This window comes from Carcharhinus amblyrhynchos, chromosome 14, assembly GCF_965287045.1.
Source record: "Carcharhinus amblyrhynchos chromosome 14, sCarAmb.v2.hapA, whole genome shotgun sequence".
Taxonomy (NCBI): Eukaryota; Metazoa; Chordata; class Chondrichthyes; order Carcharhiniformes; family Carcharhinidae; genus Carcharhinus; species Carcharhinus amblyrhynchos.
The window spans coordinates 6,141,232-6,168,130 of record NC_137337.1 but is presented as its reverse complement, the minus strand read 5'-3'; the positions used below and the strand labels follow the sequence as shown (position 1 = coordinate 6,168,130).

Here is a 26,899-nt window from a genome sequence, read left to right as displayed (position 1 = left end):
ATGTAGAACCGCATATTTAACACTCCTTTAAAGAACAACATGCATCAAAATACACTTATAACTACAGCATGCAAAGCAGTTAACCAGGATTGCATTTGTGTTCTTTACATTTCTCATTACGCAACTAAAAAGTAAAGTTCAGGATTAAAACCACACGGTAACTAGATTACTTGGTTTGCATTACTGATAATTCCTATTCAAAGTTTTAGATTTGAGGGAACTGGGTGACAGATTCAATTGCTGCAATATTTCTCTGGTGACCACAGCACCTCAATCAACTAAGGTGGAAGTTCCCTCCCCAACAGCCACAAAGTAAATGTGGGTGGCCACCTAATTCCACTTCCTTGTGATGTATAGCGAGGAGCAGCCCTCAAATTGACATGGCACAAGCTTTTAGAAGCACCTTGGGTAACTGGTGCAAGCGTTGGAAATGTTCCCATAGTGTAATGGGAGCTGCCCTTCAGACAACAACTACTTTCATTTATATAGCATCTTTAATTGCAACAAAACATCTCAAGGTGTTCCAAAGAGGCAAGAGAATGCAAAACTAGAAACTGGAGTCAGGGAAGGAGATGGCAAAAGCTTGATCAAAGAGATGGGCTTTAAAGAGCGTCTTAAATGACCAAAGAGAGGTTAGAGAGTTGGTGGGATTTAGGGAGGGGCTTCCACAGCTTCCAGCCCAGGCAAGTGAAGGTACACCTGCCAACGGCAGTGATTAAAATCGGGATACTCAAGAAGCCAAAATTTGAGGAGTACAGTGAGAAGGTGGAAAGGCTGGAGAAAATTAAAGACAGCAAGTGGCAAAACTATGTATAGATTTGGCAAGGAGACTGAACTTTAAAAAGAGGTATTGCTTAACCAGGAGCCAATGTAAGCTGAAGGCAGTGGATACAAAAATTACTGCCCCTGACAATATCCCGGTGTGTTATTGAAGACTGGTGCTTCAAAACTAGCCGTGCCCTTGCAATCTGTTCCCGTACAGTGACAACACTGACATCGACCCAGCAATGTGCAAAACTGCCCAGGTATGTCCCCAAAAAGCACAAATCCAATCCTGCTAATTGCCACCCCATTAGTCTGCTCTCGATCATTAGCACAGCGATGGAAAGTGTCAGTAACAACATGATCAAGCAGCACTTGGAAAGAAATAACCTGCTCACTGATGCTCAGTTTGGGTTCCACCAGGGTCACTCAGCTCCTGACCTCATTACAGCCCTTGGTTCAAACATGGGCACAAAGCTGAAATCCATTGGGGGAGGTATGAGTGACTGTCCTGGACATCAAGCTAGCATCTATTGATGTGTGGCATGAAGGAGCCCTAGGAAAATTTATGCCAATGGGAATCTTCATTGGTTGAAGTCATACCTAGCACAAAGGAAGATGGTTGCAATCATTGGAGGCCATCATCTCAGTATCAGGATATTGCTGCAGGAGTTCCTCAGAGTCCTACATCCCAACCATATTCAGCTGCTTCATCAATAACCTTCCTTCCATCATAAGGTCAGATGTGGGGACTTTCATGATGATCTCACAATTTTCAGTATTATTTGCAACTCTGCAGATACTGAAGCACTCTGTGCAAGATCATGTAACAAGATCTGGGCCACATTCTGGTTCAGGCTGAAAAGTAGCAAGTAACATTCATGCCAAATAACATTCATGCCAATAAGTGCCAGGCAATGGCCATTTTCAAACGAGAGAATGTAACCATTGCACTGTGATCTCAAACAACATCATCAAGGCTGAGTCTTCCAACATCACTACTGGGATTTGATAGGAGGGATTACTAATAACCAGGAACTGAACTGGGCCAGCCATATCAATGCTGTGACTACCATAGCACGGCAGAGTTAGAAGTACTGCAGTCAATAACTCACCTCCTGACTCTAGCCTGTCCACCATCTATAAGGCACAAGTCAGGAGTGTGATAGAATGCTCCACACTTGCCCGGGAGATCGCAGCTCCAACAACATTTAAGAAGTTTGACACCTTTCAAGACAAAGGCAGCCCACTTGATTGGCACCCCATACACAAAGTTAAACATTCACTCCCTCTATTATTGGTCCTCAGTGGGAGCAGTGTGTCTGTACAATACACTGTGGCAAACTCATTAAGATTACTTTGACAGCTTCCAACCTTGCGACCGCTACCATCTAGAGGGACACGAGCAGCAAATACCTAGGAACACCATCACCTGCAAGTTTTTTTCCAAGCCACACAACATCCTGACATCCGTGGAAGTATATTGTTGTTCCTTTATTGTCACTGGGTCAAAATCCTGGAATTCCCATCCAAACAGCACTGTGGGTGTACCTATACTACACAGACTGCAGCGATTCAAGAAGGCAGCTCACCATTACCTGCTCCAGAGTAATTAGCGAATGACAATAGATATGTAATTCACTACGTAAACCTTTCCTGCCCGTAGAGCAGTGCCTGATAATGGCAGTGGAAAATCCACAAAAGCCTCAGGTTTCAGCCTGTGCTAAATTGATAAATAGCAATTAGTGTCAGACAAGGCTTCAGCGTACTCTCTGACAAAGTGCCCGGCAGGAATCCTATTTCTAATTACCTTCCAGATTGGACAAGGACAAGATGGGATCAGCTAAATGGTGGAGTAGCCTCCCAGCAGTCACTAGCCAGTGTTACATAAAGAGAGGGAGACAGTTCAGGACTCGGGCATCTCTGCAACTGATCCCTAAAGAGAGGAACAGTTAAACTAGAAAGGGAAAAGTAATAATGTTACAAAGGTTCAGGGTTGGAAGGAAGAGATCAGATCTCTTGGAAACTTCCTAAAAGCTTCATATGGAATGAATTATTTTTGAAATTCAGTGAATGATACCAGGTCAAACACAGTAGATCCCACGAACACTAAAACGTGGTTTGGAAAGCTAAGAACCTTGTTGAGTGGGAGGCCTGTTGACAAGTATCCTGAAGAGCAAAGTTCAATCTTTGGTAGTAAGCGGAACAAAGAAACATCAAAATGTGGCTCACCTTGCTCGTTCAGGACAACCCAGCCTCCCTTTTCCTGCTGCCGCATCCAAACCCTCCAGCCTCTTGCTCCTTCTTCTCCAAACCGGGATTCATCGCTGTCCCAAAACGGCTCAAAGAATTCCACCTTATCAGGAAATGCACACAAGTCTATTGGTCATTGATAATTCAGAACTACCAGTAATGCAACCAGAACCATCCTGCAGGACAAAGTACGCCAGAGTGGTGCTCATGACTTACTGACCAGAGATTTACTGGCTTTGGGTCTGTCTCAAGTAAGCTGAGGTCGACTAAACTAGTAGCTAGGTCTCTGGACATGTGTCTATTCAGAGATGTCAGCCAGGATCACTGTTCCTGAAGTTATCACCTGGACAGATAGCAAGCATTCAGCCCAATGTGTCTACAATAAGTTGACAGGTGTGCCGTTTGAGGGATAGCCACTTGGATCTAATACGAGAATGAGTCAATTCCCTCAAGTGAAAAGGGGAAAAGATGAAAAGTCAACCATCTAATCCAAGTGATCAGTGGTGGCAAAACCCCAAGATGTTACTGCATCTCTGAACTAGGATTATTATCCACAATGGTGTAGCTCATTGTCAGCCTCACTGAACCCTGATCCTGGCACACTGTGTGTTCTGGTAGGTTCCGGATTTCAGCAGTGAGGCATGGGTAAGAAAAACTTCAGCCCCATCTTCAATCATAGAATCCTACATTGTAGAAGGAGGCCAGTCGGCCCATCGAGTCTGCACAGACCACTATCCCACTTGGGCCCTATCCCCATAACCCCACGCATCTACCCTGACTAGTCTCCCTGACACTAAGGGGTAATTTAGTATGGCCATCCACCTAACCCGCATATCTTTGGACTGTGAGAGGAAACGCATGCAGATACAGGGAGAACATGCGAACTCCATGCAGACAGTGACCCAAGCCAGGAATCAAACCCAGGTCTCCAGCGCTGTGAGGTAGCAGTGCTAACCACTGTGCTACCTGGTCATGCAGCTACAGGAAGCGCCAACGCACTCCACTGCAGCTTTCTAACCTCTCGTGTCACTTTAGGATTTTCCTCACTGTTGACTAGACGCCAGGATGGTCAGAGCCTAGTCAAGTGTACAGGGGCAACTGAAAAATGGTGATCGTTAGGGATAAAGAGGCATGAAGAATTTCATGGCAATGTGGATAGCTACTTCCTGCAGGGCAGCGGCCATCACATAGAGCCAGATATAAACAGTGTGACCAAAGCTAACAGCGCACTAACAATACAGCCATATCTAATATAAACATGAATCCCATTCATGAATAATAAGCTGCAACTCTATGATTTTGATTGAAGAACTGGTTTTCAGCTGTAGTTTACTTCAAATTACAGCTAATCATTCTCAAATACATTGCATTTGATGCAACAATGGATAACACTCTAACCTCACCGCTCAAGGCTCATTGTGTACACCTGCAGCTTACAATGAGTGCTGTGATGACAGTGGCCTTTCGCACTCAATCTAATCTTATGGCTTTCATGGGGACCATTCTGTCTCAGTCTTCAAAGACATCAATTGTTCATGTCAACTGCCCTTCAGCTGGCAATTGTGATGTTTTTTATACAAAAGTGGTATACAGAGATTGAAAAACAGAAGGAAAATAAAATAGCAAAGCCGAATAGCACAGTGAAGATGAGATGAGATAAAAATCTATTGTCACAGTTGTCAAACATAACAGTCTAAAGCAAAACTGCTCCTGAATACTAAAGGCTTTCCTGGCCACAGTCGCTGCTGTGAGAAACCAAATGTTAAACATCATTTGGGTGTTGTTGGGTTTAAAAAGGTTTTTCAGTGGTTTAGAAACACACATTTGAATGTTCAGAAGCTGATTCTCCTTGTTGGGGGTGGGGGGATCTAAAACATAGGGGGACACAGTTTAAAAATTAGGGGTCTAATTAAAATTAAAAGTGAGATGAGGAGAATTTTTATCTTTCAGAGGGTTAAGTCTATCATAGAATCTCTACAGTGCAGAAGGAAGCCATTCGGCCCATTGAATCTACACTGACAACAATCCCACCCAGGCCCCACCCTCGCAACCCCACACATTTACCTAGTTAATCCCACTAACCTACGCATCCCGGGACACTGAGGGAGAATTTACCATGGTCAATCAACCTAAGACGCACAAATTTGGACTATGGGAGGAAACCGGAGCACCTGAAGGAAACCCACACAGACAGTGACCAAAGCTAGGAAGCACACCCAGATCCCTGGAGCTCTGAGGCAGCAGTGCTAAAAACTGTGCCACCGTGCCGCCCTATGGAATTTGCCTCCCCAGAGAGCAGAGGCTGCATCACTGAAAACGCTCAAAGCCACGTTAGACTGGTGATTGACAAGGATTATGGAGGAGGTGGGGAACGGACAATAAAGTGGAGTTGATCTTATGAAATGGTACTGCAGGTTTGAAGCTTCTTCCTAATTCTCAGCTTTGACAAAGGGTCATCTGGACTCGAAACGTCAGCTCTTTTTCCCTCCTTACAGAAGTTGCCAGACTTGCTGAGATTTTCCAGCATTTTCTCTTTTGGCTCCTACTTCTCATGTATGCCCTCAGAAAGAGATGCGAAGCTGAGCTTTCACCCCAGCACTGATCGCTGGCCTCTCCTTCACCAGCCCTCCCAGCCTGGCTCAGGGACTTCTGCAGTTCCACCTTGCTCATCAGCCAGATTCTCCACTTGTTCAGCTGCCAAGACAGTGCCTGGAGCCAGGTGGGTTTTCATCGAGCCAATTGAAGGGGAGACTGAGGACATTTAAGCAGTTTTGAGGAAATGAATTGGATCAATCAAGTAATTCTGACATGCAGATTACAAAACAGCTTCTGGTAATGTCACTGTGATCTATTTTCTGCTCCACAATCCCATCTGCTGTCAAATCTAACGTCATTTCCATTAGGTGTGGAGAACATGTGAAAGAGGGCACCTAACAAAAATGAGGAAGAAAATGCATCAATCTTCTGAAACTAATTATGGTATCATCTTCCTGAGAGCACGGCGAATATTAATCCCACAGGGCACCTGCAACTTGAACTATATTAATGGTGTAAGACATAGCAGACAATAGGCTTTAAAGCAGCCTGGAAAACAGTGCTTCAGTACTTTGATCAAACTGTCCCACCGCTCAAATAGCGCACAGAAACATTGACAGATTGACACCAATGCAGCAGGCTGGGCACTTATCCAACCGCACTGAGGCATTAATGCCTTACTAACAAATCCATTAATTTTACATGTAGTACGTCACTGCAATTAAGAGCCTGATGTGCTTTGCAATTCCTCTTATTGATCAATAATTAGGAAAAAAACTTGCATTTATATAACACCTCTCACAGTGACTGACCCAAAGCAGGTTCATGTGGGAAACATGGGGGCAATTCACACACAAGAAGCTTCGACAAATATCAAAGTGATGATTAAATGATGTTGGTTGAGGGATAAATACTCAAGACCGGTGAGAACTCTCATAAGCTTCTTTGAGATAGTGCTATGGGATGGTTTGCATTTCAGTCATTTGCATTATATAATTCCACCAAGGCCAGTCTTCCATCACCAAGAATCTCTTTATTCGTGACTAAAGGAAGATTCACATCTGCAGCTTACAGCAAACAAGTCTGTACCCAGGACCTATGACCCAGAGACCTACCACCCCAGTCTGGGTTGTAGGAATGGGTTTTAAACCCTCTGCTGCTCACTTCCCAACAGGTGAGCCTCCCCTCGCTCAATGAGGGAACTCATACTCCACAAAGCTCACGGTGAGATCTATAGATGATTCCCCGTGTTCTTTGGCTGCCATAACACTCTCTCTCTCAACCCTACTACCTGATCTGATAGTTTTACATGGCAGTGCTACACACTTCTAGATTTTTGTGTTTAAATCTCTGGAATGGGACTTGAAGCTATGACCCTCTGATCCAGCAGTAAGAGCTAGCCACTGAGCCAAGGCCAACCCCCTAGATAAATGTTGGTGTTCACTAAAGCCAGCAGATAGGAAATTAACACAGAGGATCCGCACATGGGAAAGCCAGGAGTAGCACGTGTAACTAAGCCAGTGCTAACCTGTTGCCATTTACAGCCAGTGTTCGCAAATATAGGATGGACAGCTATCAATTGGGGCTTTCCCTCCTGATTGCCATCTAGTGCTAGATAATGACACAAAAAGACCGGGTGAGTGAGGAACTGGAGGGTCTCTTACTGCCCAATGACAGCCTCACAAAAGGATCCCACCCTGTCATTGGTGAATCCAATGGGCTGTATTCCAATGATCCCAACACTATCAGAAGGGTCTCCAATGGACTGTGAATGAGTAAGTTGGTCATTCCAAGCACAGCAGAATTACCAGCATTTCTATATTATTGAAAAACTGAAATGAAAATAATGAAGAACAATATCCCCTATGATTTCAGAATCTTCAATATCAAACTTGTATTAAAAAAGAGAGTAATTTGTATTATTCACATGGGAAAGTAATATGTCACCTTGTGCTGACAGGAAAAACTGACATCTAATCCATTTGATATTTCCTCAAGTCCCTGCAATTTGTATCCTGTCACCAAGTACAGCAAGGAAAATCTACAGACAGCATGTATTACTGGCTTCTCCTTAACCCATGGAAACCAATACAATTAACTAGAAACAACTACACTTCTGCATTGCATTGTTTTACTGCGATACAGCAGTAAATCCAAGAGGAAGTCAAAGTTACCAGCATCTCCAATAGAATCAACCAGGAGGATACGCTTAGAGATGTTAAACACAGGCCCAAACAATCCTCCCGGGTGGATGTAAAAGATCTTTCAACACTGGTTCCAAAACCAGTGGGGGTCTCTCCTCAATGCACTGCCCAATATTTAACCCTTAACCGCAACACTAGAAACATTATTGTATTTCTGTTTTTGGGAGCTTGTTGTGCACAAACTGGCTGCTGCATCTCCTACCTTACTTCAGTGATTACTTGGACATAAAGCACTTTGGGACATCCTGAAGATGGAAAGGGTGCTATGCAAATGAAAGTTCTTGCTTTCATTAAGGGGCTGCTCAACAAAGGTGGTCACATCACAATTAATAAGAAAGGTTTCACACTAAGATCCTCCCAACACAACCTGCGAGCAGCACTACCCTAAACAAACTGCAGCAGTTCCTTTATAAACATCTGGATTGACAATCTCTGACGTTGCCAGTCTATCGAGTCCAGCATACATTGCTGATAGTTCTGCAGTTAGTTATGAAGTCGCAACTACCCCATTCAGTTCAGCTAGCTCTGTCAATTTACTCACCTATCATAAAATCCTACAGTACAGAAGGAGACCATTCGACCTATCGAGTCTGTACTGACCACAATCCCAGCCAGGCCCCATTTGCGTAACCCCACATATTTACCCTAGCGAATCACCTGACATTAGGGTCAATTTAACATGACCAATCAACCTACCCGCACATCTTTGGACTGTGGGAGGAAACCGGAGCACACAGAGGAAACACACGCAGACATATTCAGGGGTGGGGGGGGCACGTGCAGACTCCACACAGACAGTGACCCGAGGCCGGAACTGAACCTGGGACCCTGGTGCTGTGACCCAGCAGTGCTACTCACTGTGCCACCCACGTTCTATATTCCTTGGCTATATCTGTATATCATAGGCAGTTTCCCTCATTGATCTGAATGTAGCCATTCATAACTTCTTTATTCTTTTGTCAGATGTGAGTGCAGTTGGCAAGGCCCAGCATCCCAAACTGCCCTCTAGAAGATGGTGAGGAACGATATCCTGCAGCAACTTCCTGAGGTTGAGATAATTGCCTTCCAACAATCACAACCATATTCCTTGGTGTTTTGTATGATTCCAACCAGTAGAGAGTTTGGTGAATGGAAAGCTGGCAGGAAGTGTGAAAAGAGAAAGAAGAATCCGAGTGTGTGTGTGTGCATGTTATGGGAAAAGTATTGCAACTACTACAAAAGGGAACGATTCAGGGTACTGGATCAAATTTTGAATAATTCTGGCAAAAAGATGGAGTAAAAGTTTTGAGCTGAATGTTCATCTTTTGCAATCCTGATTCTGTAAACTGATCTCCATGCATAGTTTTTTTAATATTGCAAACAGTTTTAACCTTTTCTTGGGTCTGCTTGCAAAGTTAAAGTTAGTAACTCAGCATTTTCAGCGGGGATCCGGGCTCTGTCGATTCTGCAAACAGCATTCCCTTTGAGTGCTACGCTCCACTTGGAGCACGTTTAACCAACAATTCCCGGAGTTTAGTAAACATACCGTGACAGATTGGAACAGAGTGGAACGGTAGTAAGTGCTCCAGGCCTTACACTTAATTTGAACAACATTTGTCCGTTTAAGGTAGCTCCTGAGATTAGAAGTGCTTTGTCATGCTTGTGATGCTGTGTAAGTACACGTCAGTTCCAATTGCGATTATTTGTTAATAGGTGTTTTCTTTAAAGAGACCAGCAAGTTATGCCAGTGAGATTATATACCCTGGACTATGCTGAAGGTATTGGCCCTTGCTCGTGCCCACATGACCTTCTTTTAATCACATGCCCAGAAGGCTGCTCAATCCAATTGGGGTTTTAGTTAACTCATACCCAGTGAGCAGGGGGAAGTCACTACTCATCAGAGGGGACAAATCCTCCCAAGTCTCTCTCTCTCTCCCCTCCGCCCACTCCACCATCCACACACCCAGCCCCGCACCCCACCCCCACCATTCCATCCAATCCACTATTAGCTCTGCTCCAACTGAGGCAAGTAAACAAAGTATTTCACTGGTTGTCAAGAGCTTTGGGATTTTGGGAGGTGTTACATAAATGCGAGGTCATTCATTCTTCAGATGGCACACCTCCCATTCAACACAGTAGCCAAGTATCAGCCAAGGGCTATCCATCCAAGTCCTGGTGCAGGGCTCAAACTCAACTTTCTGACACAGAGCAAGTATGCACAGGGCCAGTAGACACAGGGCATAACGACACCCTTTTCTTAAAAAAAAAGCTACTAACAAAATGGGCAAATGGCAATATAAATGGATAACTCGCACACTTGAGAAAGTACCAACTCCCAGCTCTTGAGGAATACATTAATGGTGTAAAGCATAGCAGACGATAGGCATTAAAGCAGCCTGGGAAATACTGCTTCAGTACTTTGATCAAACTGTCCCATTGCTTAAATGGCACACAGAAACGTTGACAGATTGACACCAATGCAGCAGGCTGGGCACTTATCCAACCGCACTGAGGCACTATCATTAATGCCTTACTAACAAATCCATTTATTTTTCATGTAGTACGTCACTGCAATTAAGAGCCTGGTGTGCTTTGCAATTCCTCTTATTGATCAGTAATTAGATAAAACCTTGTATTTATATAACACCTCTCACAGTGACTGACCCAAAGCGGGTTCATGTGGGAAACATGGAGGCAATTCACACGCAAGACTTAGAACACTTAACATTGGGATGAGAGAGCGCCTCAGTGCAGGGGGGAGCACTGACTTTCCGAAGTGAAAACAAGAACTTCCATTCCTATAGCACCTTACATGAGGTCAGAAGATGCCAAAGCACTTTACAGCTAATAAGACAATTTTAAAAGTGTAGTCACTGTGGTAATGTAGAAAATACAGCAATCAATTTGCTCGCAGCAAGCTCTCACAATCAGCAATTTTATAACATATCACATTTTCTCAGCGATAATCATTGATGAATAAAGATATCAGGCACAAGAGAGAATTCCCCTTCAGGAGACTGCCTTGGGATCTTTTACATCCACATAAGGCTTCGTTTAGTGTTTCACCTGAAACACGATACCCCCGACAGCACAGCACAGGGAACACCAGCTGAGATTTTTCTACTCAAATCTCTGGAATGGAATTTGACCCCAGGACCTTCTGACCGAGTGGCGAGTGTGTAACCTACTGAACCAAAACCTGTGAATAGCTCTCCTGATTGTACACTGATGAACAACTAATTTCAAACTGTATGCCAACTGAATAATTAAATTCACAGAAATCCTTTGATGATTGCAAATAGACTGAAGACTATAAAAGATAATTGAATTGAACCCTTTGCTACCTCCAGCTTTGACTATTCCCAGTGCTTTCCTGGCCAACCTCCCATCTTCCTCCACGCTCATTCAGAGCTCTGCTGCCTGTATATTCATTTGCACCATGTTCCGTTAACTCATTAAACGCTCTTGCCCCTCTCTACCTCTGTAACCCCTTCCAGCTCCATATGGCACGGTGGCATAGTGGTTAGCACTGCTACCTCACACTGCCAGGGACCCGGGTTCAATTCCTGGCTTGGGTCACTGTCTGTGTGGAGTCTCCACTTTTCCCTGTGTCTGCACGGATTTCCTCCGGGTGTTCCGGTTCCCTCCTATAGCCCGAAAGACGTGCTGGTTAAGGAGCATTGGCCGTGCTAAATTCTCCCTCAGTGTACCCGAACAGGCGCCGGAGTGTGGCAATCAGGGCATTTTCACAGTAACTTCATTGCAGTGTTAATGTAAGCCTACTTGTGACTAATAAATAAACGTTTAAAAATCTGACATTCCCCAACTTTAGCTTGTTGTGTATCCACTATTTTAGTCACTTCACTGCTGTTGGTATATTTTCAGCTGCCTGGGCTCGATGCTCTGGAATTCCCTCCCTAAACCTCTCCACCATTCTCTCCTCAATTAAAACGTTTATTAAAACCCACTTCCATGACCAAACTTTTTAAGTTGTAAAATCTCTTTATATGGTCTGGTGTCAAATTTTCTTCAGATAGTGCTTTCAAGAAGTACCTTGCAAGGATTTACTATTTAAATAAGGATTACGGTATAAGGTTATGGGAATGGAGCCTGGGTGGGATTGTGGTCGATGCAGACTAGATAGGCCAAATGGCCTCCTCCCGCACCATAGGATTCTATGACTCTAATAAGCTCTATAATTGGCAGCATGGTAGCACAGTGGTTAGTACAGCTGCCTCACAGTGCCAGGGACCCGGATTCAATTGTGTGTGGAGTCTGCACGTTCTCCCCATGTTTTTGTAGCTTTCCTCCGGGGGCCCCAATTTCTTCCTACAGTCCAAAGGTGTGCAGGTTAGATCAAGTGGCCATGCTAAATTGCTCCTTGGTGTCGGGGGGACCACCAAGGTAAAACATGGGGTTACAGGGATAGGATCTGGTTGGGATTGAAGTTGGTACAGGCTTGATGGTTCGAATGGCCTTCTTCTGTGCCGTAGGGATTCTGTAATTGTACATTGCTGCTGCTATCTCTATACTTGGAGGCTATCGTGTTTCTTGGTGGATGGAAGATGCGTTGACAATCCATCAGAGTGGTGTTTATCCCACTAAGGCCGGGCTCTTTCTCAGGCAGCAGCTAGCGCTGGTGCAGGGCCAGGGAAATCTGCGCCAATACTTGATATGGCTGTCGACAGCCAGCTCCACCCATCAGGAGCTGAGGAAATACTTTGCTGCTTCAAATCCTGCAGAGTGCTGCTTGTGAAACCACTCAGAGGCGCTCTTGGTCTATCTCTAGCCAGTCCGGTCTTTAGCATTTCAATCAAATTTAGCAGTAAAATAAAATGTATCACATTCTTAATTCTTAGTTATCTTGAGGTTTCAAAAGGTATCCACAGGATACTCTGGGGTACTGCTGTTGTTGATTTAGTCAGTCACACACAGTACATACTAATACGAGGCTGGCACTGCACTGCAGATATCCTGCAGCTCTAATCCAGAAATGATAAAAGATTGCTGCTGCAGCTTTATAGAGTCAGTGCTCCATATCAAATGCTCAGCTGTCACATTTAAACTACGCCACTTAAACTGTCAACCTGCTGCATGTCTAGTCTGCAGTCAACACAGTCACAATAACCATAGAGTCCCTCAAACATATGCTTGTGCCTTAATCAATTTGCCACCCCCCTCTTGCATCGAGAGAAATATTGTTCTCTCTCTTTCTCCTCCTGTGGTGTGGTTTTATGAAACCTATTCTTCATGTCTGAGCTGACAGGCAGTTTTTCGACGGGCTATTGCAACAAGGATATTTCTTTTATTAATTCATTCATGAGATGTAGGCGTCGCTGGCTAGACTGGAATTTATTGCCCATCCCTAGTTGCCCTCGAGAAGGTGGTGGTGAGCCGCCTTCTTGAACTTCTGCAATCCATCTGGTGTAGGTGCACCCACAGTGCTGTTAGGGGGGGGAGTTGCAGGATTTTGACCCAGCGATAGTGCACAGCAATACACTCCCAAGTCAGGATGGTGTATGAATCGGAGGGAAACCTGCAGAGTTCCCATGCTTTTGCCCTTTTAGGTGTAGATGTTATAAATTTGGAGGTGCCTGAAGAAGCCTTCCTCAGTGCTGCAAACACATCCTATAGCCTTACTGTGCCAGTAGTGAAATGAGCAAATGTTTAAGAGATTGAGGATAAAGTTGTAAACTCTGCATTTACAGCAACCACTAAACATTGAACAGGAATCCACGTCAAATTTGTGCTGGGAAAATTTTATCCTTCCTATTCCTCAAGGCTGAATGCATCAGGATATCCTAAAGCACATTACAAGTTATGGGGAGGCACGGTGGCACAGGGATTAGCACTGCTGCCTCATAGCATCAGGGACTCGGGTTCAATATTTGCGTGGAGTTTGCACATTCTCCCCGTGTCTGCATGGGCTTCCTCTGAATGATCCGATTTCCTCCCAAGGTCTATAGATGTGTGGGTCAGGTGGACTGGCCATGCTAAATTGCCCCTTAGTGTCAGAGGGACTAGCTAGGGTAAATTCATGGGGTTATGGATATTGGGCCAGGGTGGAATAGTGGTTGGCATGGACTCGATGGGCTGAATGGCCTCCTTCTGTACTGTAGGATTCTATGATTCTAAGTTGCAAGCAGTAAACTCTCACAAACAGCAATGTGATAATCACCAGATAACCCATTTTGGAGATGTTAAATGGAGAGATAAATATTGGCCAGGGCACCAGGGAAAATTCTCCTCCTCTTCCCCAAAATAGTGATGTGGCATCTTCCACCTTTACCCAAAAGAGCAGGTGATGCTTCAGGTTAACAGCTTACTTGTAAGATGGCATCTTCGATGGTGCAGCCACCCCGCAGCACTAACACGGAGAATGCCAGTCGAGATTTTGTGCTCTAGTCATTGGAGTGGGTCAGGAATCCAGAGCTTTTTGATTCACGAGAGGAGAGTCCTGAAGCTACCCAGTGTGTAAAGGCTGACAATTAGTTAAATGGTAATGGAGTTACCCAATTGCTGCAGGTACAATCCACCAGAATAAAAGGGGAATTTCCCTTCAAACAACAACATCTCAAACACAAGTAAATTCTTCCCCTCTTGAAATCTCAATTCGGTTCACAAGGCAACACTTCTGACAATGCAGCACTCCCTCAGTGGTGCACTGAAAAATCAACCTGCTTGAGAAACAGTCGACGTTCTGTCTACCAAATCAGCCCCTTTCTTTCCTTCACGCACCTCATCAGTAAAGGCACCTTGTGGAGTTAGTCCCAGCCATGGGCCTGAACATTCTTGGGCTGCGGAGAGCAAATCAAAATTTAGCCGAGGTTATCTCCACCTCGTTTGAGTTTTATCATGGTCTAGCCTGCCCTCTCAGGTGGACAGGGAAGATCACATGACTCTATTTTGAAGAAGAGTTCTCCCTGGTCAATTTTCAATGTCATCAAAAGAGCCTGTTGTTGTGGGATCTTGCTGTGCATACATTAGCAACTGCATCAACAATAATGACGACATTTCAAAGACATTACAGCACAGGAACAGGCCCTTCGGCCCTCCAAGCCTGTGCCGTTCATGCTTCCAACTAGACCATTCATTTGTATCCCTCTATTCCCAGTCAAATTTCAAATGTACTTCGCTGGCTGCGAGAAGATGCTTAGGCAAATGTAAAGGTCATGAAAGGTGCAATATAATTCAAGGATGCAGCAACTGCCATTAGCTTATTCACTTGCTTAACAGTTACTTAAACATGCTTGTCACATTTTAAGTGCCATATCTACTTTTGCTCGGGAAGACTGAAGTTCCCTGGATCTCGGGAAGAGGCGGGAAATAGTCCAGTAAATTAGAGCAATCCCCAACCGGGTTTCTCTGCTAACTTGTTCAAGATCATTCCTCAAACCTTATCTAGGTCATGAGGCAAAACCTGGGAAATTAGATGTACCCACGAGGGCTTAAATAATCTAGGGTAAGAATGAGATGGCAGAACAGTTCTGAATACAAAATATTCAACAACTTGCATTTATATAGCACCTTTAATGTTCCAGAACATCCTAAGGATCTTTGCAAGAGCATAATAAATTTGATAAAAACTCAGGCCAAGAAGAATATAATGATAATCTTTCTAAACAGCTCTTTGCTTTCTGTTGCAAGGTATATTAAATAAATATGGTTTTACTAGTGCCAAACAACTACTGCAGCTTAGGGCTTGACTCACCATGGCATTTACAGACTGATATAAGCACACAAAGGCTGACCTGGTGACTATTTTCACACCTATATGTTATATATAGAGCCTGTGACATAATTAAGCACAGCAGAAGATGCAGGATTGGCAATTGAAAGCAGACTTGAGAATTTTACCAGAAACCTCGACAAATCCAGCCTCACTTGATATCGACCTTTTATACCAATCCTCACCTCGGGTAACAACTTCTACACTTTTCTATCTCTTTAGTGCAGATACTGTTTCACAATCAGATACAGTTCCACAAGAATCAACTGTTGGAGAGGTTGGGTGACAAGTGATGGTAATTTCCCCCATGATACAGGGAGAGATGACCAGGCTGATCTGGTCAGATGCCTTCACACCCACATTTCAGTGCGGCTGGACAGCCAACAACGGGGGAATGGGATTTACGCCTGATTTATCCCTCCTCTTTTTTAGTCGTTCACGTGACGCAGTTGATACTGGCTGGACCAGCATTTATTGTCCTTGAAGGGACAATTAAGAGACAACCGCATTGTTGTGACTCTGGAATCACATGTCGGCCAGACCAGGTGAGGACAGCAGACTTCCTTCCCATGGGTTTTTACATCAATGGATTCATGGTCATTAGATCACTAACTCCAGATTTTTACTGAGTTCAAATTTCACCATCCGCCATGGTGGGATTTGAACATGGCTCACCAGAGCATTGCCCTGGGTCTCTGGGTTACTTGCCCAATGACAATACCACTGCACCACTGCCTCCCCTTAGTCCTGGAATGACAATGGCAAATTGTCAACAAACCCCCATGGAGATAAGCAGGTACAGTAAAGGTTAGGGATTATTCCATATCATTATATGGCTAAGTTACATACTGGAGAGGTGCATTTAGCAACTGAATGATCAGGTGAGCTGAACCTCACTATTTAATACATAATGAAACCCCAAGACTGTTAGTGAATATGTAAAGCAGGTGAGGAAGGGCTGCTTTTACCTGTGTCTTGGTTATCAACTCAGCGACACTGTCAGGCTTGAAGAAAGTGAAGTCAATGAGGGCCTGGAAGAGGGCGATGGCTTTTTCTGAATGGCCCGTCTGCCGCAGGAAATGACACTGCTGCAGGAAAATTGCTGGAGGAATGAGCACAGAGAATTTTTTTTTTTAAAAAACAAAGGACTGAATCCGGCAAAACAATGAGTTACACACTAAAAATAAATAAAAGCCTGAACAACTTACAATTGCCTCCCACACGGAAATGGATTTCAGGACATTTTTGCAAAGGGTGAGGAGGATGATGAGCGGCAGACAGGAAACAAAGAACAGGAATTAGAAAGAGGGAAACAATGACACACGTCATGGAGGTAGAGGTAGAAGGCTCTTCCTCCCTCTCTAATCTTCTCCAGCCATATATCCCTCCAAGTTATCTGCACTCTTCAAATTCTGGTTTCTTACACAGCCAGGAATTCCTTCCCTCCATCATTAGTAACCGTGGCTTCAATTGTCTATATCCCAAGATCTGGAATTCCTGCCCCCAAATCTTTCTCCTTTCAAAGGCTCCTTAAAACCCATCCCTTTCACTAAGCTTCTGGTCCTCGTGCCTAACTCAGTGCCTCAAATCCAGCTGTCTGAAAACTGGCCGTACGTGAAAGCAAACATTTCTTTTTAAGTGGCTCTCACCTGACCTTACCCCAACTCACTGGCATCTTTGGACTAACCATATGGCTGAGAAATTCCTTCCAGCATTTCCCATTCCACTACTAACGCTTCACTGAAGTGAAGCGGGAATCCTATTTACGTGAAGAGAGTTGCTGCCTCCGGCAAAGTAACACTGAGATCGAAAGCAGCTCCAAATACCTTTCTGGCTCATCCTGCAGCAATGCCTCTATTTCTTCCCAAACTGCCCTTTACTGGAAAAGCATATCCTCAGCATGCAGCATGTCTGAACTAACCTGACCCGAAAACCAGCAAGATCCAGCATACAGCACAGGCTGCTGGTTTCCAGAAAATATATCTGTAACACCGTAAGGCACTGCTGGGCGATCCAGGCTGGTGAGTGGGCTGCATGAGTGACCTCCCTCATCTCAGTGGGCCGCAAGATTGAAATTGGAATGGCCCATGAATGAGATTAAATACGTTTAACACACACTGAATATTTCATAATGAGTTATAGGAAATGCTTAATCATTTATATATTCATAGAACTGTCACCCAACTTCAAACAGTGAAGACAAAAGAAATATTCACACTTTGAATGCAGAGGGAGTGCACAGCTCTGACAGTCAATGTTGTGTGTGATCAGCATGCACCTCACTTCACTTGTCCTTACTTTACATGTGAATCATTTCAGTCACAGGGTTTGGAGCAAAAATGATGTGGGCAGAAACCGGCAGAATGTGACAACCCTGCGCGTGGGCAAAGGTCAACAAAATGTCTTGTGGCTTGCACTCAGGGTCCAAATGGGCTCAGGGTACCCACCACTGCCCATGGGATTCATTATCATATTCTGTTTCGTTACACTGCAGTGAAACATCTTGCGATATTTTATTACAATAAAGGGTGCTATACAAACACAAGTTGTTGTTGCTGTTTTCCAATACAAAGTACAGACTGTGGAAGCTGCAGTATGAGACGACACATGGTCAACAGGCGGCTTGCCAGCCTTGGTTCACTGGGTAGCACGCTTGACTTCAGTGCATTGTGGATGCATAAATATGAGCACAAAATCAATGCTGACACTCCGGGGCAGTCTGTACCCTCAGAGGTGTCATTTTTATAGAGTCTATTAACAAGACCATGGTGACTGAACACCTTAAAAAACATTCAGCTGATCAGAGATAGCCAGCATGGATTCAGAAAGAGTAGGTCATGCCTGATAAATTTAACCACATATTTTGAAGAGGGGACTAAAGCAGTGGGCAAGGGAATATCTCGATGTTATTTATGTGGAGGTGTTTAATAAAGTTCTTCATAAGAAACTGTTAGCTTAAGATGAAGCTCATGGAATTGAAGGTAAATCAAAGTTAAAAGTTAAAGTTTATTAATTAGTCACAAGTAAGGCTTACATTAACACTGCAGTGAAGTTATTGTGAAATTCCCCTTGTTGCCACACTCCGGTGTCTGTTTGGTCAATATACCTAACCAGCACGTCTTTCAGACTGAGGGGGGAAACCGGAGCACCCAGAGAAAACCCACACAGATACGGGGAGAACATGCAGACTCCACACAGACAGTGACCCAAGCTGAGAATTGAACCCAGATCCCTGGCGCTGTGGGGCTGCAGTGCTAACCACTGTGCCACCATGCTGTCCATAAATTAACCTAGGTAGGGAATTGGATGGCATGGTAGCACAGTGGTTGGCACTGCTGCTTCACAGCTCCAGGGGCCTGGGTCCGATTCCCCGCTTGGGTCACCGTCTGTGTGGAGTTTGCAACATTCTCCCTGTGTCTGCATGGGTTTCCTCCCACAAGGCAAAGATGTGCCGGTTAGGTTGACTAGCAGTGCTAAATCGCCCCTTAGTGTCCTGCGATGCGTAGATTAGACGGATTAGCGGCTAAATACGTAGGGATACGTGGATAGGGCCGGGGTGGGATTGTTGTTGGTGCAGACACAATGGGCCGAATGGCCTCTTTCTGCTCTGTAGGGTTGCTATGATTTCTAAATTGGTCGAGTGGTAGCAGACAGAGATTAGGGGTAACGGGCAGCCTGCGTAACTAGTAGTGTCTTTTGAGGACCATGAGGGGCCTCAACTATTCACTACATTCATTAACATAAAAAAAGTCATGATGTTACAAAGTTAGATGCCATTTTAAATACAGTTAGGAGTAAAAAGTTAGAAAGAGACAACGAAAGATTAAATGATTGGGTAAATCTGGGGAAATGGATTCCAATGCCGGCAAATGTGAGTTAATCAACATTGGGCTCAAAAAAAGGATAGGGTAGGACACTTCCTAAATTGTAAGCAGCTAGAAATAGTGAAGGTCCAACGAGATTTGAAAGATCTAGGTATACAGCTTAATAAAGTACCATGAACAGGTATACAAAGTTATCAGAGGCTAATGGAAGTCTGATTTTTATATCTAAAGGAACAGAATATAACAAGGACCACATACTTATATACTGCCTTTAATATAGTAAAACTCCCAAGTCACTTAGAATCATAGAGGTTTACAGCATGGAAACAGGCCCTTTGGCTCAACTTGTCCTTGCTGCCCTTTTTTTTTAAAAACCCCGAAGCTAATCCCAATTGCCCGTGTTTGGCCCATATCCCTCTATACCCATCCTATCCATGTAACTGTCTAAATGGTTTTTAAAAGACAAAATTTTACCCGCCTCTACTACTACCTCTGGCAGCTTGTTCCAGACACTCTCCACCGTCTGTATGAAAAAATTGCCCCTCTGAACACTTTTATATCTCTCTCCTCTCATCTTAAATCTATGTCCCCTAGTTTTAGACTTTTCACAGGAGCAAGGCAACAGGAGATCATTCTTCAACTATACAAAGCCCTAGAGTGCTGTGAACAGTTCTGGGTCCTTCAATCTTAGAGGGAGTGCAGCAGGTTAAACAGGATGATAATTTTAAACCGTTGGAAGTCAAGTTATGGGGAGAGATTACACAAACCAGGGTTGCCATTCCCTTAATTTAGAAGATTAGGGGGTGATCTGATCAAAGTTGAGACATTAAAAGTGGCAGAGAGGGAGAGAGAGATGGGGGTAGAGAGGTGGGGAGAGAGAAGCTGTTTCTGTTGGTTAGTGACTCTGGAATATTGTCTAAGGATTAGACGCAGAACTTTCAGGAGTAAAGTTAGGAAACACTTCTACACAGTGCTGCAACAATAGGCAACTGATGCCTGATCAGATGTGAATATTAAATCCCAGATTGTCATCCAAAGTTCTCAAAGGATAAGGACAAATGTGGAGTGAGCTCACAACTCAGCCATGATCTTGCTGACAGAGTGGCGGGGCTAATGGCCTTGTTTGGTTCTCATGTTCTACAAGATGGGGCTCTGTCTACTCCTCCTCAGGTGAACATAAAAGATTCCATGCTTCCAGGAAAAGCAGGGGAGTTCTCCCTGGTTTCTGGCACCTAAATGTATCCCTCAACAAACATCTCTGAATAAATTGATTATTGCATCATTATCACATCGCTATGTGCAAACTGATTGCTGTGTTCCTTACTTTACAACAGTGACTATACAAAAGAAAGTTCTTCTCCTTTCTCTCTTTTTTCATCCTAACTGCGATATACACACAAAGTTCACGTACATCTATTTCCTAACAGAGACAGTGGATGATCAGAATTCCTGGCACAAGATAAAAGCAAGATAGCACCAGAGCACCTCGATTTCATTTTATAATAAACAGACTTGTGAGCAATGTTAAGTTCATGGAATAAAGGGACAACAGCAGCAACATGGGAAATGAAATAGGCCAAATGGCAGTGGTTAAAGGATGTGTTTTTTTGGAATGGAGGAAGGTTTCTACTGGATTGGTGTAGGGACCCTTAATCTTCCTGATGCATATATTAACGATCACAACCGTGGCGTACAGCACACAATTTCAAAATGTGCAATTGAAATACAACTTGGAAGCACTGTGAACTACCAGAAGGATGTGGAGGCTTTGGAGACAGTACAGAAAAGATTTACCAGGATATTGCTTGGTATGGAGGGCATTAGCTATGAGGAGGTTGGTTTGCTCTCACTGGAATGACAGAGGTTGAGGAGCGAGTTGATAGAAGTCTACAAGATTTTGAGGGGCATGGACAGAGTGGATAATCAGGAGCTTCTTCCCAGGATGGAAGAGTCAATTACTAGGAGGCAATTGACTAATAATTGTCAATTGCTTGTCAATTACTAGGGGTCAGTGCTGGGGCCTCAGCTATTTACCATTTATATAGATGATCTGGAGGAGGGAACCGAGTGCAGGGTGTCGAAATTTGCTGATGACACCAAGATTGGGGGAAAGGCAAATTGGGCGGAGGGTGTGGAGAGTCTGCAGAAGGATCTAGATAGGCTGGGCGAATGGGCCAGGAAATGGCAAATGGAATTTAATGTTGGCAAGTGTGAGGTGGTCCACTTTGGTAGGAAGAATGGTAGGAAGGACTATTACTTACGTGGCGAAAAACTGCAGCAGGCGACGGTGCAGAGGGACCTCGGGGTCCTTGTGCATGAGTCGCAAAAACCCAGCTTGCAGGTGCAGCAGGTGGTCAGGAAGGCAAATGGGATGCTGGCCTTCATAGCGAGGGGGATTGAATATAAAAGTAGGGAGGTCTTGCTGCAGCTGTATAGGGCATTGGTGAGGCCGCAGCTGGAGTACTGTGTGCAGTTTTGGGCGCCGCACCTGCGCAAGGATATTTTGGCCCTGGAGGGAGTGCAGAGGAGGTTTACTAGGCTGATACCGGAGTTGAGGGGATTGAGCTATGAGGAGAGGCTGAATAAACTAGGCTTGTACTCGTTAGAGTTTAGAAGAATGAGGGGAGATCTCATTGAGACGTATAAGATGATGAATGGGATGGATAGGATAGAGGTGGAGAGACTCTTCCCGCTCAAAAAAGACAGTAGGACTAGGGGGCACAGCCTCAAGATAAAGGGGAGGCGGTTTAGAACGGAGTTGAGGAGGAACTTCTTCACTCAAAGGGTGGTGAATCTCTGGAATTCTCTGCCCGTTGAAGTGGTGGAGGCTGCCTCGCTAAATATTTTTAAGAAGCGGCTTGATGGGTTTTTGATAAGAGAAGGGATTGAGGGTTATGGGGAGAGGGCGGGAAAGTGGAACTGAGCCACGACAGATCAGCCATGATCTTATTGAATGGCGGGGCAGGCTCGAAGGGCTAGATGGCCTACTCCTGCTCCTATTTCTTATGTTCTTAATTGACTAGGTTTAAGATGCGAGGGGCAAAGTTTAAAGGAGATGTACTGGGCAAGCTTTGTTTTTACACAGAGGGTGGTGGGTGCCTGGAGCTCGCTGCCAAGGGAGGCAGTGGAAGCGGATATATTAATGACTTTTAAGGGGCATCTTGACAAATACATGAATAGAATGGGAATAGAGGGATACGGTCCCCAGAAGGGTAGGGGGTTTTAGTTCAGACGGGCAGCATGGTCAGTGTAGGCTTGGAGGGCCGAAGGGCCTGTTCCTGTGCTGTAATTTTCTTTGAGGATACTGTAGAATTTGAAAAGGACACAGGTCGGTGGAATGGGTGGACAAATGGCAGGTGAAGTGCGAAGCAATTTGTTTTGGTAAGAAGATCAGAGTAACAACATAAAATAAAGGAGACAATTTTAAAAGGGGAGCAGAAGGGCCTGGGCACATATGTGCAGAAGTTATTGAAGGCGGCAGGACGGGTTGAGAGCATGATTGAAAGCATACAGCATCTTAGGCTTTATTAATAGAGGCATAGAGCATAAATCAACAAAATCATGTTAAACTTGTATGGAAGAGCGGTTAATCCTCAGCTGGAGTCCAGTTCCAGGCACTGCATTTTATGAAAAGTGTGAAGGCATTACAGCGCGGAAAAGATTCACAGGAATGTTTCCAGAGATGAGAAGCTACAGAGTTACACAGATAGGGTGGGAAAGATGAGACTGTTTCCCTTGGAGAAGGGAGGCTGAGAGGAGGTTTGATAGAGATAATCAAACCATGAAGGGTCTAGATAAATGAGACAGGGAGAAACTGCTCACACTAGTGGGACAAGAGGGGGCAGATTTAAGGTAAAAGAAGCAATGATGACCCGAGGAAAAGCATTTTCACACAGCAAGTGGTTAGGATCTGGAATGCGCTGCCTGAGTGTGTAGTGGAGACAGAATCAGTCAAGGTACGCAAGAGAGAATTGAATTATCTGATAAGGAAGAATGTGCAGGGTTTTGAGGTTGGAGGGGAGAAATGACAATTAAATTAATTTCTCCTAAGGAGAGCCTGAAGAGAGACAACAGGCCAAATGGCCTCCTTATGTGCTGTAATTTCTATAATTCTGAGACAATGGAAGCCAGGCATGCACACTGCAATCTGAATACCAAGTATCCAAGGTACATACTGTATATTAAAACTCTGCCTTACCAAGCATGGCTTCCTCTGTGTCAGGCAATGCAGGGTGGGATAGTAAGGTGCCATCCAGAGCAGCTGCCAGAGTGCTCAGACATTTTCCGTAGATACTATTCATCTTGGATGTTGAAAAGGTGCTGAACTGGCTCTGGCAGAACAAGAGATACCTTTGCCACAGAGCGGTGTCATTTGGGTGAAGAAAAACCACTTTTTTCCATTCATTGAGCAGATTGGCTGGTTCCCAAGATTCCTTGGCAAGTTCCAGCCGGGCGACCTTCAGCTCAGCGCTGTTGGGATTGCTTTCAATGGCTCGTTCCAAAATAGCCATCTTCTTTTCCAAGACAAGCCGTCGTGACATCTTCCTTTTTTCAGATTCCTCTGCCGTGTCCGTGTAAGGATTTGGGCCTTTCATTAATTCATCCTGAAGGAAAGAAGACCCATTAAAGACAACTGTCAATGAGGGAGCATGTGGCTCCTTCCGATTTCATCGAGGAATGTGATGAAAGCAGGTTTCCTTAATTTAATTGATTAGTTCTTAGCTTGTATCACACAATTGTTATGGTGCAGGAGGCGATTTGGTCCGTTGATTCTGTACTGAATCTCTAAAAGAGCATCACGATTTAGTGCCATTCCCCTGCCTCTTCCCCGAACCCCTACACATCGTTTGAATAGAAACAATCATCCAATGCCCTCTTGAAAGCCTCGACTGAACCTGCCTCCACCACACTCCCAGGCAGCACATTCTAGACCCAAACCACTGGCTGTGAAAAAGCTTTTTCTCACATCACATTTGCTTCTTTTATAAATCACTTTAAATCTGTGCTGTCTCTGATCCCAGATTCTAACCACTCTCTGTGTGAAAATGGTTTCTCCTCAAGGTCATCATTGCTTCTTTTACCTGATCCTTTTATGAGCAATAACAGTTTTGCCCAGCAAACTCTGTCCAGCCTCTTAGTGATTTTGAACATCTGTATGAAATCTCCTCTTAGCTTTCTTCTCTCCAAAGAGAGCCTCTCCAATCTATCCTCATAACTGAGGTAGGACAGCATGGTGGCACAATGGTTAGCACTCCTCTCTCACAACGCCAGGGACCCGGGTTCGATTCTCGGCTTGGGTCACTGTCTATGTGGAGTTTACACTTTCTCTCCCTGTCTGCGTGGCTTTGCTCCGGGTTCTCCAGTTTCCTCCCACAATCCAAAGATGTGTGGGTCAGGTGGATTGACCATGCCAAATTACCCCTTAGTGCCAGGGGTGCTAGCTATGATAAACGCAGAGAGTTATCGGGATAGGGCCTAGGTGGGATTATTGTTGGTGTAGACTTGATGGGCTGAATGGCCTCCTTCTGCACTGTAGGATTCTATGGTTTCTATGACTCTCATCCCTGGAACCATTCATGTAAATCTTTTCTGCACTCTCTCCAATGTGTTCACATCCCTTTCTATAATGTGGTGCGCAGAACTGTTCACAATACTCCAGCTGAGGTCCAACTAGTGTCTTGTATAAATTCAGTATAACCTCCTTGTTCTTGTATTTTATGGCCCATTGAATAAAGCCCAAAACATTATATGCTTTCAGTTCTGAAATGGAAACTAAAACATAACATGGACAAGTGTCATAATCGTCAGAAAGATTGCATATATATTTTCCTTTTACTACACAACAATATGATTGATGATAGAAGGAATATTTGCATTCAATTAACTCTTCCACACACACAGAGTCACGATATCTTAATGACGAGGCAGAGGTGGAGGGAAAAGGAAGCCAACACTGAACTCCGGATCCCATTTCTCACGGGACACCCTGCCTGGTGTGACCAAAGATCTGTGGACCGAAGAGTTAATCTTCAGCAACATGAAGAGTCACAACACAAATCTGCCATCCCGAGTTGACGTCACCCTCGGATCGAGGGACGGTGCGATCCTGAGTCAATGTCACCTCGAATCAAGGCATAGCCGTGACAACAACGAAACTGCTTCAAACTATACTCTTCTCATGAGCTCAGACCTCACCAATTCTTTCAATGGTTCGGGGAAGTGGGTGGCTCAGTAACTGAGCCATGGGTTTGTTTATCACCTTTCGTTAATGCTCTTCATGGCGTGAATTCAGCGAGCTAAGAAACAAAACCAACGCTGGCATGTAGCTGATAATGTGGAAAACTGCCCAGGTAGGTCCTGCCCACAAAAAAACAGGATAAATCTAACCTGGCCAACTACTGTGGCATCAGGCTGGTCTCAAATGAATGAAAAGGCTTCACTGACACTCAATGACCCACATCAAGTGACACTCAATAACCTACTCATCGATGCACAGTTTGGATTGCGTCTGGGTCACTCTGCTCCATACCTGGCGGTACAGTGGTTAGTGCTGCTGCCTCACAGCACCAGTGACCTGGGTTCAATTCCCAGCTTGGGTCACTGTCTGTGTGGAGTGTGCATGCTCACCCTGTCTCTTCATGGCTTTCCTCTGGGTGCTCCAGTTTCCTCCCACAGTCCAAAAGACGTGCTGGTTAGGTACACTGGCCATGCTAAATTCTCCTTCAGTGTACCCAAACAGGTGCCGGAGTGTGGAGACTGGGGGATTTTCACAGTAACTTCATTGCAGTGTTAATCATCCCTACTTGTGACACTGATAAATAAACTTCAAATCTAAAAGAAAATCTTCATTATAGCCTTGTCCTAAACATGGAGAAATCAGCTGAATTGGAGACGTGATGTGAGTGCGACTGTCCATGACAAGAGGGAGCATTTGACTGAGTGCAGAATCAAGCAGTCTGGTAAAAGTGGAGTCAATGGGAATTTCGGGTAAAACACTCCACTGTTTGGAGTCATACCAAAGGAAGATGTTCGGGTTGTTGTGTACCAATTACCTCAGCCCCAGGACATGGCTGCATGAGGTCCTCAGGGAGCAGCCTTGGCCCAACTCATTCATCAATGACCATTCCCCAATCCGGTCAGGAATGGGGACACTCGCTGACGACTGCACAGTATTCAGTACTCATCTGATACAGAAGCAGTCCATGTCCATGTGAACAAGCCCTTCAGGCTTGGGCCGATGGTGTGAAAAAGTTTCTTCTCACATCACATTTGTTTCTTTGGCAAATCCCTTTAAATTTATGCCCTCTTGTTTTTGATCCTTTTAAGAGTGGGAACAGTTTCTCTCTATCTACTCAGTCTAACCCCCTCATGAATTAGAAACATAACATCCCGACAATGCAGGAGGCCATTCGGCCCGTCAAGCCTGCACTGTCAACAATCCCACCCAGATCGTATCCCTGTGACACAATGTAATTATCTCGCTAACCAACCCCCCCCAACACAATGCGACAATTTAGCATGGCCAGTCAACCTAACTTGTAGATCTTTGGAGTATGGGAGGAAACCCAAGGCAACACAGGGAGAATGTGCAAACTTCCTGATGAAGGAGCAAC

At 44.6% G+C, this 26,899-nt stretch overlaps 1 protein-coding gene across 2 annotated transcripts in view; it reads right to left on the bottom strand.

The window, feature by feature from the left end:
* Positions 1-26,899, bottom strand: part of nrde2 (NRDE-2, necessary for RNA interference, domain containing) — a 78,006-nt gene that overhangs the window by 24,568 nt on the left and 26,539 nt on the right. For both annotated transcript variants that reach the window (XM_080202206.1, XM_080202205.1), the window contains exons 6-8: positions 23,485-23,890; positions 16,431-16,564; positions 2,995-3,118 (exon numbers count right to left, since the gene is read on the bottom strand). In XM_080202206.1, coding sequence (XP_080058332.1) covers positions 2,995-3,118; positions 16,431-16,564; positions 23,485-23,890 — 664 coding nt within the window. The remainder of the gene's footprint in view (positions 1-2,994; positions 3,119-16,430; positions 16,565-23,484; positions 23,891-26,899) is intronic.